Consider the following 17,284-nt stretch of genomic DNA (forward strand, 5'->3'; position numbering starts at 1 on the left):
TAGCGAGGAGGGACTTGCCAGATCGTACATTCCACGGTGTCAACATTTGAATGAAGGGATCTGGTGTACTTTTCCCGGAGCCTGTTTTTCCTTTGTTTTTGCTCCCGCCTCATTTCAACCCGACCCATTGAGGTAAAATACCGAAAACAGGAGTCGGTAGAACCCGACCCAGTAAGAGTAAGACGGAGTTTCCCACCGTCCTAACGGCGGGTACAACTAACGCTCACCAGCAGGAATACTACTTTCGGGTTGGTTGCCCGTCACTTTCTCCCGTCAATATATCATTAAGCTTCCACCGTAATACTTCAGACCACCACACACACAAACACGGCCTTCTCTCTCTCCTCTCCCTCCCTCTCTCTCTCTCTCTCTAGAATCCAGCGACTGACCACCTGCTTGGATTCATCGATTCCACCAAATCACCTTTCCATCCTTGTTCCATCGATTATGTTATATAATTCATCCAAACGCGGCCTTTCTACTTCCTCACCGTTTCTCCCTCGGTAAACGCTTCCGCAACTTCCCCTCCTCCTCCTCTCTCTCTGTGATCCAAACGTCGTCGTTTTCCGAAGTCCATCCCCGGTGAACGCGTTCTGACGATCCGAGTGAGTGAGAAGCGAGTCAACTCTCTCTCTCTCTCAACGCTGTGTTAGTGATTTTGTACTTGATTTGTTATCTGGTCTGTGTTGTGTCCTGTTTGGTTGCTGAGAAAAAAAAAAAGAAAAAGAAAAGAAAGCAGAGTGCGGGAAAATGGAATTTGATTGAGTTCGATTTCCGCGGCAAACTTTATTGCGAATCGCGAATCTCTTCTTTTTGTTTTGGGATCTAGTGCTCCAAAACTTTTTCGCGACTTTTCGTTAATTATTATTCTGCTGGGACCCCAAGGATTCGATAATTTGAATCATATTCGTAGTCGATTAGTAAATTTTTGTTTCTGAGATTTTCTCAGCAACCAAACAGCCGGTTAGTCGCTAACATATACTATCATATATGTGGACTCTGAAGGAATTTTTTATTTCTGATAATATTTTTATTGTTTCATTGCTATGCAGTAACAATGAGTACGCAGCTGTTAGAGATTCAGCCAAAGGAATTGAAGTTCTTATGTAAGTTCGTCATTGATTGATGACCAATGCTAATCATTTTCTTTTTGATTTAGTGTTTATTCGATCGCTACAATAATCGTTATTTGAATTTTTTTAACGTTTTGGTGTTCTGACTTACTGGTTTTGCTGATATCATGTAGTTTACATCTTTTCTAGATTTTTTGTACCGAACAGAAGATCGATTTTGAAACTATGAACACTGAACAGATTGATTCACGTTCTTGTTAGATATGTTATGTTTTGTTTGTCCATTGCTTTTGAATTGTAGACTGATGGCGAAATATTTCTCGTAGTTCAATTGAAGAAGCAAAGCTCATGCTCGATTCGGCTTACCAACCTGACTGACAACTATGTTGCTTTTAAGGTGCGTATTGCAATTTGTTTGTTTTTCAAATTAGTGAAAACAGCATACGTGCATTTGGTTGAGTATGATGAAATATTAGATGGGTTGTAATTTAGTGATGAAATTCGCAGGTTAAGACTACATCCCCTAAGAAATACTGTGTGCGCCCAAATGTTGGTGTTGTCTTGCCGAATTCAACTTCTGAGTTTTCAGGTATGCTTTTTCATGTATCTCATTTGGTACATTTCAAGCACGTGTTAATGTTTGATTGTTCATGTAAATATTACTTGTCGGTATGTAGAGAAGCATGAACTTTGACGCTTAAGTTCCACTTCTGAATTTTTGGTTTAAGATGACAGGAGAAAAAGATTAACCATACATTGACATTTTTTATACATGCTGTCTCCTTGTGGATAGAGTAGATTTGCTACTATAAGGTTTTCGGGTTGCTTTTACATGCTTTAGGCTTCATTTTTTTGGCATGTGAATCACAATGTAATGACATCATTTCTTTGGTTTTAAATTGCATAACTTTCTAATAGTTTTCTTCTTTACTGGGTCTTGTTATAACCATTTAAATTTTGTCAACATAGTTATGATGCAAGCACCACGAACCAGTATGACAGACATGGATTGCAAAGATAAGTTCTTAATCCAGAGCACGATTGTTTCTTCTGCGACAACTGAGGAGGATATTACATCTAGCATGGTAAAGTCTTGGTAGTTATTTTTGGTCTTGAGATTTTGTATTGATTTCTCATAGTTTATGTTTTACATTCACAGTTTTCTAAAGATGGTGGCAAGTACGTTGAAGAGAAAAAGCTAAGAGTTACCCTCGTTAGTCCACCCAACTCACCAACGCTGTCACCAATGAAGGTAGACTTGAAGCAGGGGCTCAGTCATGAACATTCATTTCTAAAAGATCAATTTGGTGGAGTTGAAATCCTCCCTCCGCTGAACAAGGTTAGAGAATCTATTTTGGCAGTGTTTGATTCTCTTCCTCTCTCCCACTCCCCCTCCCCTTCCTTCCTTCCCTCCCATGGGCTTGCAGAAAACTCAGCGTAGGAGATTTTTTTCAGGAAGTTGGAATAATTTCTTGGTATGCTGTTATGTGGTTCAAGTACACCGTGCAAAATTCACTTCCGGAATCTCATTTTTGGGTTCTTATTTTGGACCAGGTTACTAACGATGTGAAGTTCACAGCTACTAGTGAGAAGCCAAACCCATCAACGAAGACTGAGTTGAAACCGTCAAAGGATGTAGAGTTGAAACCAGAAAAAGACGTTGAGCTGAAACCAGAAAATGATTTTGAGTTGAAATCAACAAAAGACGTGGAGCTGAAGCCAGCAAAATATGAGGCCTTGGAACCAGAAAAAGATATGGAGGTGAAACCAGAAAAAGAGGCAGAGTTGAAACCAAAAAAAGAGGCGGAGTTGAAACAAGTAATAGATGTGGAGCTAATATCAGCAAAGGATGTGGAATTGAAACCGCCGAAGGCTATGGAGTTTAAACTGGCAAAAGATGTGGAGTTGAATGCAACAAAGATTGTGGAAGATTTGGAGTTAGTTAAGGATATCCAAGAGATGAAATCAAAGCTAAATGCACTTGAATTAAAGCTGAGCCAGGTTTTGGTCTTGAACAGAATTTTCTTTCGAAACATATGACATTATTGTGATTCTTATTATTTGTCTGTGCGTTGCTTGTAGAAACTGACCTCTAGGCTCTAGCAGTATTCCTCTACATCATCCAAAGAGTTTGTTTAGTGGTTATACACTACATGAACAGTTTTCAAAATGCAATATTAACCAGGTTTCCGTTCTTTGTTTTTCAGGCTGAAGTTACTATTTTAAAGCTAACAGAGGAGAGGAGTTCAAGCATTCAAGAAACGAGAATTATGCAGGAGCAATTAGTAAATTTCTCGCACCCCTTCCTTTTTTATATTCTCGCAACCCTTTTTGTTTGTCTAGTGATGAATCCGCAGAAGTCTGAATTATCTGGTCGTGGTCGTGTGGTTATTACCTGTGGAAGGCTTGGATAACCCACTGTCAAATGATCTGAGCTCAAATGTTTTGAACTGTTTTTCAAGTTTTATTTCGGGTTTGTTGTAATGTTCATCCTACTGTTCTTTCTTCAACTGCGCATATTTTACCATGTACTGTAAATTGCGCAGTTGGGTTTATCTTGAGGATAAAAATGGTTGTGGCCGCTTTTCAAATTTTAACCCAGCTGCATTGCATTTACAAAATATGAAATTTTGAACCAGGTGCATTGCATTTACAACATTTATATTAAGGAAATTTCAGAAACACGTTCGTTTAGCAAACGAGTCAGGATTTCTAATGACTGCAGCAAGTTTTTCGAACACATGCTAATCTCCTTAACGCTACACACTCGTGCTTGCACTTATTAAGACTTGTTCATGATTGCAGGCACGACTGAGTAGAAGAGGTGTGGATGTGAAAACAATCCATGTCGGATTTCCTCTCCTATTTGTTTGTATGGTGGCGATCATCAGTGTTGCTTTCGGATACTGTCTACGCCCTTGAAAAACATGTGCATGAAGCTAGAACCGTCGACGGCAGTTAGATAGATACGTATAAAAGAAACTGTCTTCCCCGTTATAAATGTACAGATGAGGTATGGAGGGGAGAATCTAGCCAAATTTACTCACAGTAGAGATATACTCTGTTTTTTAGTTTTCTGTAAGGTTTGCCTTATGTACTTGTTCTGAAAGCATGGTGTTTTGAAGGAACTATATGTGCTACTCTAATGGTGTTTATATTTGGATGATCGTGGTCTTATACTATGTAAATCGCTTGTTTAATCATTAATTTAAAATGAAAAAAAAATTAAATACATTGAGCGGCCCGGTGTGCTGACATATAGCGTCTAGATGTAATAATGCATTATTGGACCGAGACGTCACAATAACAATAAACTAGTGTCATATAAGTTATTTTCCTAGATATGATCTCTATGTACTCCTTGTTTTGAAGGCATGGTGTTTTGAAGGAAACTATGTGTGCTACTCTAATGGTGTTTATATTTGATGATCGTGGTCTTATGCTATGTTAATCGCTTGTTTAATTATTAATTTAAAATGGAAAAATATTAAATACATGGAATGGTTCGGTGTGTTGACACATAGCGTCTCAATGTAATAATGTATTATCGGGCTGAGACGTCACAATAACAATAAACTGATGTCATATAAGTTACTTTCCTAGACATGATTTCTATGTACTCCAATCGGTTATATGCAAACAAGCTTTAGCTTGCTGCCAGTAGGATCCACGCTATTGGCTACGACGTTGGCCACCAACTCTCCGATGGGCCACCAACTCTACGACTTGTATAATTATATATAACGTATGTGATCGTGTTTTGAGCATTCTGAAAATCTTTTTCCTTTTATGCCATGGCCTCTTTAAGTGTTCCCTTAAATTTTTATTTTATTTGGATTGGATTTGTTTGATTTCATCCATATTTTCAAGGGGAAAAAATTCAATCTAGAAACGAAAAAAGCATACCATTATTTGCTACCAAATTAGTTCATGTGCATTTTGGTAAATAGAATTTTAAATACTTTATAGTTTACTATATCTAGAAGATTTTGTTTTCCAATCATTTGACTCATTAACATGTTTGGTAATTAGAAAATAATGGTACTTCTACTATAAATAAGGGTACATCAATCTCCATAATTTCATCTTGTACTCGAAATTTCATTATTAATCACATATTTCGACTCCCAAAAATGAGAAATGGAGAAATTCACACTCAAGTTGACTTTCTTGGTGACTCTTCTGGTTTTTGTCTCTTGTAAGTCTTTCTCACATTGCGTTTTGTTAACGTACTTGTATGGTTATTTGTCCGCGATCCACATACTTGAACATACCGCTTCACGAGCTCGTTGTTGATGTCACATTATTAGTTGATTTCAACTACAAGAATATTGACAATGTTTAAAATATTGATATGTAAATTTATGGAAATAACGACTGATAGATCGCTATCGATGCCTTCGATGAAATTTATAGAAATTTGCAATGAAAAATTTCTCTGGTGCCATGATTTCAATTTTTTTGGTCATTGTGATTGGTTTGATTATAAATTTTTGTCAATGGTGATTTATGTTTGGGAAAAACAAATCCGTTTGTTTTCAGAAGAAAAAAAAAGTTTTTTTTTTTTTAGCCAAAATGATATGTGAGATTTTCAAAACATCTCATTTTGGTTGTTGAGATTTAAATTGACAAAAGTGGTTTCTGAGATTGTTTACAGTCAATCATTTTGGTCCATTCGTGAAAAATCTCCATTAAAATTCAAGAAACCAATTCAAGGTGAGAGGATGATTTGATACCATCAATTTAACAAAGATCTCTTACTGAATGATCAAAATGATTTTAGGGTGATTTCAAATTAGTCTCAACTTTTAAAACATTTTACATAACTATCTAACGTTTTAAAAATTAGACATCTGTTAGGTCACCGACGTTAAGTAATGACTTTACCAACATTAACGAATGATGTTTCTAGCATCAAATGGTGAGGTAGACAAACACTAAAGTTGGTCTCTATTAATCGGCATCTTTGGAGCTCTGATTCACCAAACAGACTCCTTTCAACCAAGTTAAGCCATAAATTTACTTAGCTAAAATGTGTCGATTTGGAAACTCAAAGCTTTATAGACGACTTCAGAGTAAAACCATGCTTTAATAATTGTCCACATCATCACTTAACGCTAGTGAACCTAACAAATCTTTACTTTTTAAACATTAAATAGTTATTCAGAATGTTTTAAAAGATTAGAACCAATTTGAAATTACCTCCTAAAATTCGATAGTTATCCTACTTAACCCTAAATTATTTATAATTTTTCTTCACCATTAAAATGTCGTATGGTCGCCCAATGGGCCAATTATCACATACCCACATGCCCATATTTCTATAAGGCCCAACCGTCCACTCTCAAAATCTATTTTTCTTTCTTCTTTTTCTGAAAATAAAAATTAATTTAGAAAGAAAAATCAGAGAAAATAGAGAGAGAGAGAGAGAGAGAGAGAGAGAGAGAGAGAGAGATGGGGAGGGAGGTCTCAGAGAGCTGCGTGGATAGTCTACTAACAGAGATGGTCTCTATGTACTGCAATCGGTTATACGCCAACAAGCCCGAGCTCGCCGCCAGTAGGATCGACGCTATTGGCTACCAGGTTGGCCACCAGCTCTCCGAGCGGTACACCTTCCCGCACTCTATCCCAACCACCCCGCCCTCTCTAATTGTCCCTTAATTTCGTTGTAATTGAATTGGCTTTGTTTGATCTCACGGATTTTGGGTTTTTAGATCTGAAAATGCATGTTTTCAAAGTGTTTGATTTCGAAATTTGTTCTCTTTTTTCCGTTTTTAATCATTTGGTAGAGTGTTTGGTTGCTTAGAAAATGTGGGAAAGTAATTTCAAGTGTTTGATTTCGAAATTTGTTCTCTTTTTCCGTTTGTGATGATTTGGTAGAGTGTGGTTGCTGAGAAAATGTGGGAAAGTAATTCGAAGTGTTTGATTTCGAAATTTTTTCTCTTTTTTTGGTTTGTACTGATTTGGTAGAGTGTTTCGTTGCTGATGAAATATGGGAAAGTAATTCGTAAGTGTTTTATTTCGACATATTTTTCTCGTTTTCCCGATGATTTGGTAGAGTGTTTGGTTGCTGGGAAAATGTGGGAAAGGAAAGCACATGTATGTGGCATTGAATCCTATGCTATTTTAGGTCTGCTTATAACTTAATGTAAACAAAATAATGCTCATTGTAAATCCTAATCAAATTGTAGGAATAGGAGTGTGATTATGGTTAAATTTTACTTGTTAGGTATACGATGGAGCGGCCTCGGTTTACTGATCATCTGGATGCAATTAAGTTCATCTGCAAGGACTTCTGGTCCGAGCTCTTCAAGAAGCAGATTGACAACTTAAAGACAAATCATAGAGTAATTTTTTAGAATCATTTACTGAATTGGGGTTCTTTATCGGTTCTTTGTTAAGGTTAATTTGATAAGACTAAGACGGTGTTTGTGTTGTAGGGTACTTTTGTATTGCAAGATAATCGATTTCGTTGGGTTTCACGCATGTCACTTGATCCTTCCGAGAATGGAGACTTGTCTCAAGAAAATGCTGAGGCGGCTGAAAACAAGGCAGCACAAGAACCAAACATGCATCTCCATTTCTCGTGTGGAGTCATAAAAGGGGCTCTTCATAACTTGGGGATTGCTTGTGCCGTTTCTGCTGACCCTTCCCACCTTCCTGCGTGTAAGTAGTTCTCTGTTTATTGCTTTAGAATTATGAATACACTGTCTGTGCACATTTTAGATTCATCTAGCAATGCTGTATATGACGTTTTGTTTAACAATAATAAACCCGTTCACCTGTAAAGTTAAAAATTTTGATATATCTGCGATAATTCTTTGTTTTCAGAGTAAATCATCCATAGAATCTATACCCTCTTCAATCCACTTATATGTTAAGCATCACTTTGCAGTGTCAGCTGCCAATATCCTCTTTGTAATCTTTCCAAAAGTGGGTTAAGTTATGAAATTTTGGGCTAGTGAATAAGTGTCCGTCTGTATCCCGCTAGTCAAGAGATGATGATTCTCACCTATGATAGTTGCTTTAGTGTCTTTTTGACTTATTTTAGGTGGTTCATGTTTAATTAGAGAGCAGTATATTACTTTGAAGTGTAGTAGACGGTAAGAGGATGGGAATTTTGTTGACCAGCCATGCTTAGAATTCCATATTTCCTGGATAAGATGTGACGAAATCAATCATAATCTGCCCTATATATTCTGCTCGTGGGCTCAAGTTTCTGTTTCCGACAATCAACACTTGGTGTATCACGGGTTTCACTTTGACTGCCTTACTCTTGGAATACAAATGGTGTTGGTTGATTCAATAGCTTGTCATGCAAACTTGTTTTATCCTTTAAATGCATCAAAAGCCTCAACTCTTGAATATTTGGAGTTTTCGATGGTTTTCTCCTTTGGTTTTTTTACGTCGTGCTGCTTGCAGCTTGCCCCGTTATTGCAATTTGACATCAATAAATACCTCTGTCTATTTTCTTTCATACATATCTGTCTCATTATTATTTCGTGCACTGAAATACTGAAACTGATATGATCTCACGACTCGCTCGAAATGTATTCCATTCGTTGGCAAGTTGGCTTAAACTAAAGGATTATATCTGCTTGGTTTGCTGGCCTCCTTGTAGTAATGATCGATTCTTTTTGCTGAAATTGTTGAACAGGTTCATTCGTGGTTCGTATAAAGCCCTGATGAATGCTTGTCCAAGGAACTTTCGGAAAACTTGTGGTTTAATTCATCAGCTCATCGAGATTTGTAATCTTCTCCTTTCTCGTATGTACAAGAATTTATACTTTGATTTCGGAATTTCGTTGTAACCTTCAAATTGAGAAGATTCATCTGGGAGAAATCACAAGATTTTACCTACTGGTGTTGTGAGGGTGCTAATGTAGGAGAATGTCGACAAACATAAATTGTATTTATCCTAAATTCCTAATACAAGACGTTGAGACCACAAGATTTACTTGAACCTTGTTTCTAAATCACATGATCGATTGTCACTTAGTACTACGATATAATGATATTCTTCTTCAGCTGTAAGTAAAAAGTCTTAAGTTCGATTCTAGTTAAAGGCGATTTCAAACTAAATTAGTAGCAATTGGATTAGGCACTGACATCTATTTTCATTGTTAAAATATGAAAACCAAAAGTTCTACGCTCCTCGTCTATCCATCCAAGGACCCTTGGACCAACAAGCTAAGTTGTCACACTGAGAAGACCAACTGACATAAAATGGGTTCATCACCATATAGCGTCTCAATTCACTAAAACAATAAGATGTGTTGAAAAATGCTTACGTATGTTATTATTCTATTAAACACGATATCATAGTTACAGTAAACCTTTTTCATATAAGTCACCACTTTTCATCCTAGTCGCACCCTCCTCCTCTTGATCCCATGCATTATTTTAATTTTATTATTTTTCAAATTTCAAGTAATCATGTCATGTTAATGATTCCAACACCTATCCTTAATTATTTCAAGTAAATAAATACATCATTAAATCTGAATTATTACTAATAAGAGCAGTTAAAAAATTATTAAGAAATTTATCAGAAGTTATTATAACTTTTAAAATAAACCTCTGTTTGTAATTGTTGTATTAAATTTCAATAAGCTAGATTTCTGAATTTGATGGTTTACGAGGAAGAGAACCAAAGAAGATTCCTTTTCCAATTCAAATCCAATTGAGAAACGTATCGACCATCCAGATTCACACACGTGGCAACCTGCATGCTTTCGTGGCCCACCACTCAGTCAACTCCTCTTTGCGTACGGAAGCACAAGTCGGTTTTCTCTCGGCCTATTTAAACGTTACGCTGTCGTGCTTTTTATCACAGTTTGAGAGAGAGAGAGAGAGAGAGAGAGAGAGCGAGCCCGACGGTCTAATCCTCTGTTTTTTTTTCTAGGGTTTCTGAGCACAGACGATTTTTTTGTGCTCTTGTTTTCTTTGCTTCTCCGCCACCACGACGCCGTTTCGCTCAGGTTTATGCGGTGGCGGAGACAATGGAGAAGATAGAGGCAGAATTGAAGGAGGCGGAGACGAAGCAGAGGAGTCTGAGCAAGGCGTACGAGTGCATACACGCGCAGGCAACAGCGCTTATTATCTTCGCCGTGCAATGGAAGGACCTGGAGGAGCACTTTGAGTCGACTCGGTACTCGCTCGGGTCGCGATTCCGGGAACTCGCCCACCGCGAGACGGTGGTCCGTGTGCGGGACGAGGAGTTGGCGGCGAAGGAGATGAAGTTCAACTCGGAAATTGAATCGAAAGCGGACGAGTTGGGGAGGATTCAGAGTCTGATCGATGAGAAGGCTGAGGAGGTTATACAGAGTAAGAACCACTTGTACTCTCTCCAGTCTTTGATTCTGGAACATAATAATGAGGTTATGGTGCAAGAAAAGAGGTTGATGGAGGTTGAGAGTTTTGTTGGGGAGAAGAAGAGGGAGTGCGATTCGATTGAGAGACGGGTTAAGGAGCGGATGAAGAAGTTGAATTGGGTTGAGAGAATGGTGGACGAGAAGTCGAAATTGGCTGAGTTGAAGGCGGAGAAAGTGCGGGGGTTTGAAGAGGCGTTGGAAAAGTGTGTAGAGAAGACTGAGTTGAAGGAGAGGGAGTTGAATGAGATTATCGGGTCGATTGAGGAGCGCAAAGAGGAGTTCAGTTGGATAGGAGAGCAGATTTTGGAGGCGGAAAAGTTGATTAAGGTGCAAGAGGAGCAGTTGGATTTGAAAGAAGAGAAATTTAAGGAGGCGCAAAAGGCGGTTGAAGAGTGTGACAAAGAGTTGAAATTAAGAGAGGAGCGGATTAAGGAGGCGGAAAGGGCGGTTGAAGAATGTGACAAGGAGTTGAAAATGAAGAAGGAGAAACTTAGTGCGATAGAGAAATCGTTAGTGGAGTGCTTGAATGCCGTGGAATCAAGGGAGACAAAGATTAGGGAAATAGACTCGAAAAAAGATAAAGATTTTTGCTTGCGTGAGAGATCGTTGGAGGAGTGGTCCTGTAAGCTTGATTTCAAAGAGAGGGAACTTATATTGAAAGAGAGAAATGTCGAGTTAAAAGCTGGGGAACTCAGAAAGTCGAAAGAAGAAGGCGAAAAGTATTTGGAATCTCTCTCACAGGGACTTAAGGAGAAAGAGAACCAACTTCAAGGCTTTGACAAAGAGCTCAGATTGAAGCAGAAAGAAATTGATTTGATCAAAAAATCCACTGACGAACGCGCCAAAGACCTGGAATTGAAAGAGAGGCAACTTGAAGATCGGGCCAAAGAGCATTCGTTGAAGCAGAAAGAATTTGATTCGATCAAAAAGTTCACTGAAGAACGCGGCCAAAACCTTGAACTGAAAGAGAGGCAACTTGATGACCAAGCCAAAGAGCTTGAATTGAAGCATAAAGAATTTGATTCGATAAAAAAATTCTCTGAAGAACGCAGCCAAAAACTTAAACTGAAAGAGAGGCAACTTGAAGACCGAGCCAAAGAGCTTGAATTGAAGCATAAAGAGTTTGATTCGTTAAAAAAATTCAGCGAGGAACACACCCAAAACCTGAAAGCGAAAGAAAATACTAGTATTCTTCTTTCTCAAGTGAAAATTGAGCAATTGGAACATATCCCTGCCAACAATGCTGTTGTTCCTTCTCCCGCAAGTAACCAGTCCAGCGTCAATATGGATGGTAGAGGCTTGCTGTTGTTAATAAACGAGCATTTGAAGAACTATGTTCTAGTGGGTAGTGAAATCTCAGCTGTTCTTCAGGCATCCCCAGACCCGGCAAAACTGGTTTTGGATTCTATGCAAGGGTTGCACCATTCAAATTCAAGAGCGGACAAAAGCAGGTGTGGTTATGATTTGAGCATTACTAGAGTGAGCTGTATCCTTTTGTTGGAGACTTTAAAGAGTATCTCCCCCCAAATTAACCCTGAGGTGAAAGAAGAAGCAATTAAGTTGGCAGGTGATTGGAAGGTTAAAATGACGACTAGGATGGAGAATTGCTTGGAGGTTTTGGGTTTTCTGCGGTTTGTTAGTACATACGAAATCACCTCGTTTTATGATGCGATTCAAAGTCTTTGTGCGATCGTTGCTAAGGATGAACACACAACTGAATTATCCTGGCCCCTTGGTTTCACTGATAAGGCACCCGGTAAGCTCTATTTTCTTGTTCATATTTGTACCTGAATTTCTAATTTCCTATTATGTTTCTCATCCCTGTTAAGTCAATAAGTAGAACTCTATATCAGCAGCAAACCAGCAACAGTGCCTTTTAAGGGATCATGTTGTCCATTGAAGATGAATTTCTCTCTAAGGAAACTTATCTCTTCCGATCCTCTCCAAAATGGTATGATAAGAATGGGCAAGTTTCAATTCGACATGCCTTATAGTTGTGCCGTTTAGAGCAGGATTGTATACTAGTCCCTTCAGAAATTCTCAGCCCCTAAGTTACAACTACGTTGTGTATCTCGTTCTCTTCTTATATCTCATCTTCTTTTGTTGCCATTTCATCTTGGATCTTCTTATTGCACATTTTACATATACTTCCAAATCGGTCTTTTAGGCCTTCTTTATCTCAAATGTGCCCATAATACCATCTTATGCTCTTAACATTTGCAAAACAAGCCTCGATCACTCTAGCCAGTCTTGGTACTCTCCCTCGTTATCATCAAATATGTTCTGCTCATTTTCATTTACCCGCTCTCTCAGCAAATCTTCTTTCCGGCTTGAAAAAAAAAAAGCTTATATTCACTTCTCTCCTACCTTCTGTCTTGAACTTGTTTACTTTGGCTTTGATAGGATCTTTAAGTGATAGCTTATGACCACCACACCTTACCAATTGACTCAAAGCACAACGGGACACAGTGATCTAGATATATTCGATATGTTAAATTTGGAACTATTCACTCTCTAACCTGCCTACTGCATTTTCTTTGTTTCTTACCACAGCCAAAACTGAGACACCAGAATCTTTACTGGTAAAAAATGCAGGGACTTTTTCTTCTCCGAATCTTCAACTATCTGACACCACAGATGCTAGTCATTTGCAGGGGGTTTTAAATGAGATTTTCAGTAGGGATTGTCTGTTGCAGAACGAAACTTGGGCTACTTTTCAAATGTCGTCAGATCCAGAAAAGTTTGTGATGGATGTGATGCAAACTTCTTTTGCTAAATACTGCACAGTAGAAGATGTTGGTTTTAGAGAAACTGTCATGTCGAAGTGCATTTCACTACTCGACAAGCTAATGAGAATTAAACCACATGTTGGACCTCATGTTAACAAAGATGCCCTAAAGCTAGCAGTCCACTGGAAATCGAAAATTGGTGCAGGCACCCAAGCCTTCGAACTTTTGGGTTTTTTGCAGTTCATAGCTACATATGGACTGCTTTCTATGTTTAATAGAGAGATTTTAGTGTTTCTTGGGAGGATTTCTCAGCAGGAGCAGGCACTAGAAGCATGTCAGACACTTGGTTTAGCTGATAAGATCCCTGGTAAGTGTTTAATTTAATGCTTTATAGATGATGGAGTCTTTTTTATTTCTTTCCAATTGCACAAAATTGAATACAACATTGGAGAAAGAAAAGAAATTATGTCGATAAAAAAATTTAAAAACTAGGAATTTTCTTTTACTCATGAAAGAAATTCATCCCTTCATCCCTTTTCTTCAATGTCAATAGCGAAGCTTTCTCAATGTTCTATAATCTTTCTTTCTCAAGATCTGATCTTCAACGTTATCTTCTTTAAGATATTTGAAACTTCTTCAGAGCAGTTTGATAAATCCGGCAAATCTGTTTTATATGTAGCAGATTTCATTCGGAATCTTATTGAAAAGAATCAACTAATTGAAGCTGTTCGATTGATTTGCCCGTTCAAGTTAATTGACAAGTTCCACCCAGTACCACTCTTGAAAGAATTTGTGGAGAATGCAAAGAGGTTGTGCATACAAAATAGCAAGAGAAGTAAATCACTTGATGAAAAGGTACCTTGTAACTTCTTTCGACATCCAATATCTCTTCCTTAAAAATAGTTAAACATAGCACCATCTTCAATGTAAATACACATATACTGACGCATACTTTTTACGTTCACAGGATAAATGTATAAACAACCAGATTGCTGATCTTAGAGTTGTGATTCAATGTATCAAGGATTGCAAACTCGAGTTCGAGTACCCTTCCAGGTTCATTGAAACAAGAATAGCTTTTCTGGAAAAACTAAAGGAGGATCGGAGATGTCCAAAGATATCTCCTCCCTCCAAGGTTGAACAACACAATCAGAAAAATTCTCCGGTCTCCAAGGTTGAACAACAAGAGCAGAAAAAAGCTCCTGCCTCCAAAGTTGAGGGAAAAGAGCAGAAAAAGTCGCATGACCCTAGGGTTGAAGGACGAGAGCAGAAAAAGTCTGCTGCCTCCAAAGGTGCGGGGCAAGAGCAAAAAAAATCTCTCTCTAGGGTTGAGGGACAAGAGCAGATCAAATCTCTTGCCTCCAATGTCGAACAAGGGGCAGCAATGCCCCTTGCTTTCATTGTTGAGGGACGAGAGCAGAAAATATCTGTTCCCTCCAAGGTTGAACCAGAACACCACAGAAGTGGTCAGAAAGTTGAGGGACAAGAGCAGAAAAAATCTGCTGCCTCCACAGGTGCGGTGCAAGAGCAAAAAAAATCTCCGTTCTCCAATGTCGAACAAGGGGTAGAAAAGCCTCTTGCTTCCACTGTTGAGGGACAAGAGCAGAAAAGATCAGTTCCCTCTAAGGTTGAACCAGAACAACACAGAAGAGGTCAGAAACGTAGACCCAACACTTTGCCACATAGGTTTCAACCACAGCAACAGCGTCAAAGCAAGTATCATCGGACATCTGAATCAATCGGCCCAGGGTATCGGAAGCCATCTTTGTGGCATGAAAACTATAGACACCGTGGGCAGTTCGGTGGGGATGACAACAGCTATGAAATTGGTGCTAATGCTGGTACCGGTTTTACTGCCATCCCGAATCCTCGTCCTTGTGTTCCTGATTAGACCTAGTACGAACCTGCTATACATGCTAACTACAAAAGACCGGTGCGTAACTCTGACCCGTCCCAGATCACAGTGCTGCTTACGGGTAACTTCCTCGTAACGTTTCCTCCTGGTTTTTTTTTTGGTGGCACAACTTTGGTAGGTTGGCAGCCCGCTCTTTTCTGTAAGTTGCACTACTGCTATTAGGAGGAGCAACCTAATTTGACCTTACTATTGTGGATACCCTTTGACATATTGTCATTTTTTTTTCCTTTTTTGTCCAAAGTTGATATAGTTAGAGCTGTTTTCAAATAGGATAATGCTAGCGGGATCAAAATTTTTAAATCAAATTTGCAAACTAAATGATGCAGTTGATGATTGGATTGTTACTTACGTGTTGATTAACATGCTTACTTCCTAATTTCCTATTAGTTATGCATCATTGAGTTTGTAAATTTAGTTTAAATTTTTGGTCTCCCTAATATTATCCTTTCAAATATAAGAAGTTTTTTGGTTTGAACGCCCGCACCACGCGTGTTGTCCGATTAGGACTCATTGGGTAACACATATTTATTTTAGGCTTAATTGAATTATTAGTCTCCGTGATGATAAGATAGTTGGAAGATAGCTCATGTGATAAAAAAATAAAAAATAAATAAAAATAAAAATTAGGCTTTAAGTCTCTATGGTGAAGTTTGTTAGGATTTATACTCAAAATTAAAAATTCCGTCAACTTTCTGTTAATTAATAGCATGTGAGTCACACATATTAGGCTAAAATGGAACTCTTTGTTAATTGTTAGCACGTGGGACTTACATGTAAGGCTAACTTTATGTTCTTAGTCTCACATGTATGCCTCATATGTTAACAATTAATGGAAAGTTGACGGAATTTTCAATTTTGTGCCTAATCCTAATAGAATTCACTGTAGAAGCTTAAATCCTATTTTTTTTTTAATTACAAGAACTATCTTTCAATTACTTAATCATCATGAAAATTATTAATCCATTTAGGCCTTTATTGTAACAAATAAAATTAATTTTATCGAACTTGCAACTATAAAAAATACAAGAGTTTTGGGCCCAAAATTTGGAGATGCTTAAAGATTTTTGTCCATGGGTTGAGCAAAATCGACGTTTTAATTTGTTAACAACATAATCAAATTACTTTGAAACTAAAAGTAAACAAGAGATTAAGCGCTTAATCCTTAGTCAAAACAAGTCAACGAACGACCAGTACAAAAAAGTTGGACACGTGGCAAGTTGCATGGTTCCGTGGTCCCTCCTTCTCTAAATGGCAAAAATACGGGAACATGGTAGTGGAATGAAGCACAAACTCTTTCCGATTCATGAAGAAGTTGTTGCTTAAGAACCACTGTTACAAGAGTTTAAGTGTTATAAGGCTCATTTGAAAGTATTAAAATGATTGAAAACGTTTTTAGAGAAAGTATTTTTAAGTTTTAAAAACACTTCAAATGCTTTCTACAAGAAACATTAATTATGTGCTTTATGCAGGAAGTATTTTAAATGTTTTTTCAGAATTTATTAACATTTTTACTAAAAATTGTTTCTAAAAATGTTTTCATTCATTTGAAAAACAAGCTCATAATATAATTAGTTAAAAATATAAAAAATTCAAATAAATTATATTATGCCACTTAATGCATCGTGTTTTCAACACATTGAAAATTTTATTTGACTGCAGATCACAAAACGACTGTGTTGCTTCTGGTCTCTGACTGCATTCCTTAAGGTATCGTTTGGTATGCAGACGGGACGGGACGGGACAAGACGGAACGGAACAGAGCGGGAGCAAATATGCCCTCGGATGGAAACAAGGAGGAAGAAGAAGGAGACGGAGAGGTTATAATTTTGTGTTCCACGGATGTGGAACGAGTCGTTCCAGGGGGGTGAGGCGGAACGAAAATTCACCCAAAACTCGTTCTGTGGAACAGCTCGTTTCACCCGTTTTAGACGCACCAAACGTGGGACGGAACGTCTTGTCTCACTCTGTTCCGTCCCGTCCCATGTACCAAACGGTACCTAAATGTTTTCACAACTTTGGTTGCCTGGTTAAATGGTAAATTCACTTTTTAAGAAAATCACAACAAAGGAAAATTTGAAAATGCAGGACACGTGTCGAATTTTAAAAGCCTGTCCAAATGTCATTTCAAAGACGTGATCTTTTGAGGATTTGTATATTGTATGGAATCATCTGCATGATTCAGAAATGTTGAAC

The 17,284-nt window shown here is 38.0% G+C and overlaps 3 protein-coding genes across 6 annotated transcripts; all 3 read left to right on the forward strand.

The window, feature by feature from the left end:
• Positions 1 to 326: 326 nt before the first annotated feature.
• On the forward strand, positions 327 to 4,260 carry LOC137745879 (vesicle-associated protein 2-2-like). Of its 2 annotated transcripts, none has more exons than XM_068485914.1 (9): positions 327 to 648; positions 1,053 to 1,106; positions 1,400 to 1,470; positions 1,581 to 1,662; positions 2,043 to 2,158; positions 2,233 to 2,412; positions 2,628 to 3,074; positions 3,281 to 3,358; positions 3,879 to 4,260. In XM_068485914.1, exons 2-9 carry the CDS (start codon positions 1,058 to 1,060, stop codon positions 3,993 to 3,995), a joined length of 1,140 nt encoding a protein of 379 aa, XP_068342015.1. In that variant the 5' UTR covers positions 327 to 648; positions 1,053 to 1,057; the 3' UTR covers positions 3,996 to 4,260. The 2 variants fall into 2 exon arrangements, with proteins under 2 accessions (XP_068342015.1, XP_068342014.1); XM_068485913.1 differs by having other exon boundaries at positions 327 to 605.
• Positions 4,261 to 6,476: 2,216 nt separating this feature from the next.
• On the forward strand, positions 6,477 to 9,036 carry LOC137745303 (uncharacterized). Its single transcript, XM_068485238.1, has 4 exons — positions 6,477 to 6,679; positions 7,303 to 7,420; positions 7,514 to 7,739; positions 8,731 to 9,036. The coding sequence occupies exons 1-4, from the start codon at positions 6,528 to 6,530 to the stop codon at positions 8,757 to 8,759; spliced, it is 525 nt and encodes a 174-aa protein (XP_068341339.1). The 5' UTR covers positions 6,477 to 6,527; the 3' UTR covers positions 8,760 to 9,036.
• Positions 9,037 to 9,930: 894 nt separating this feature from the next.
• On the forward strand, positions 9,931 to 15,315 carry LOC137746088 (FRIGIDA-like protein 5). Of its 3 annotated transcripts, none has more exons than XM_068486149.1 (4): positions 9,931 to 12,203; positions 13,001 to 13,543; positions 13,856 to 14,031; positions 14,144 to 15,315. In XM_068486149.1, exons 1-4 carry the CDS (start codon positions 10,076 to 10,078, stop codon positions 15,065 to 15,067), a joined length of 3,771 nt encoding a protein of 1,256 aa, XP_068342250.1. In that variant the 5' UTR covers positions 9,931 to 10,075; the 3' UTR covers positions 15,068 to 15,315. The 3 variants fall into 3 exon arrangements, with proteins under 3 accessions (XP_068342250.1, XP_068342251.1, XP_068342252.1); XM_068486150.1 differs by having other exon boundaries at positions 13,859 to 14,031; XM_068486151.1 differs by having other exon boundaries at positions 13,043 to 13,543.
• The last annotated feature ends 1,969 nt before the right edge of the window (positions 15,316 to 17,284 follow it).

This window comes from Pyrus communis, chromosome 9 (assembly GCF_963583255.1).
Source record: "Pyrus communis chromosome 9, drPyrComm1.1, whole genome shotgun sequence".
In the NCBI taxonomy this organism is placed as follows: domain Eukaryota; kingdom Viridiplantae; phylum Streptophyta; class Magnoliopsida; order Rosales; family Rosaceae; genus Pyrus; species Pyrus communis.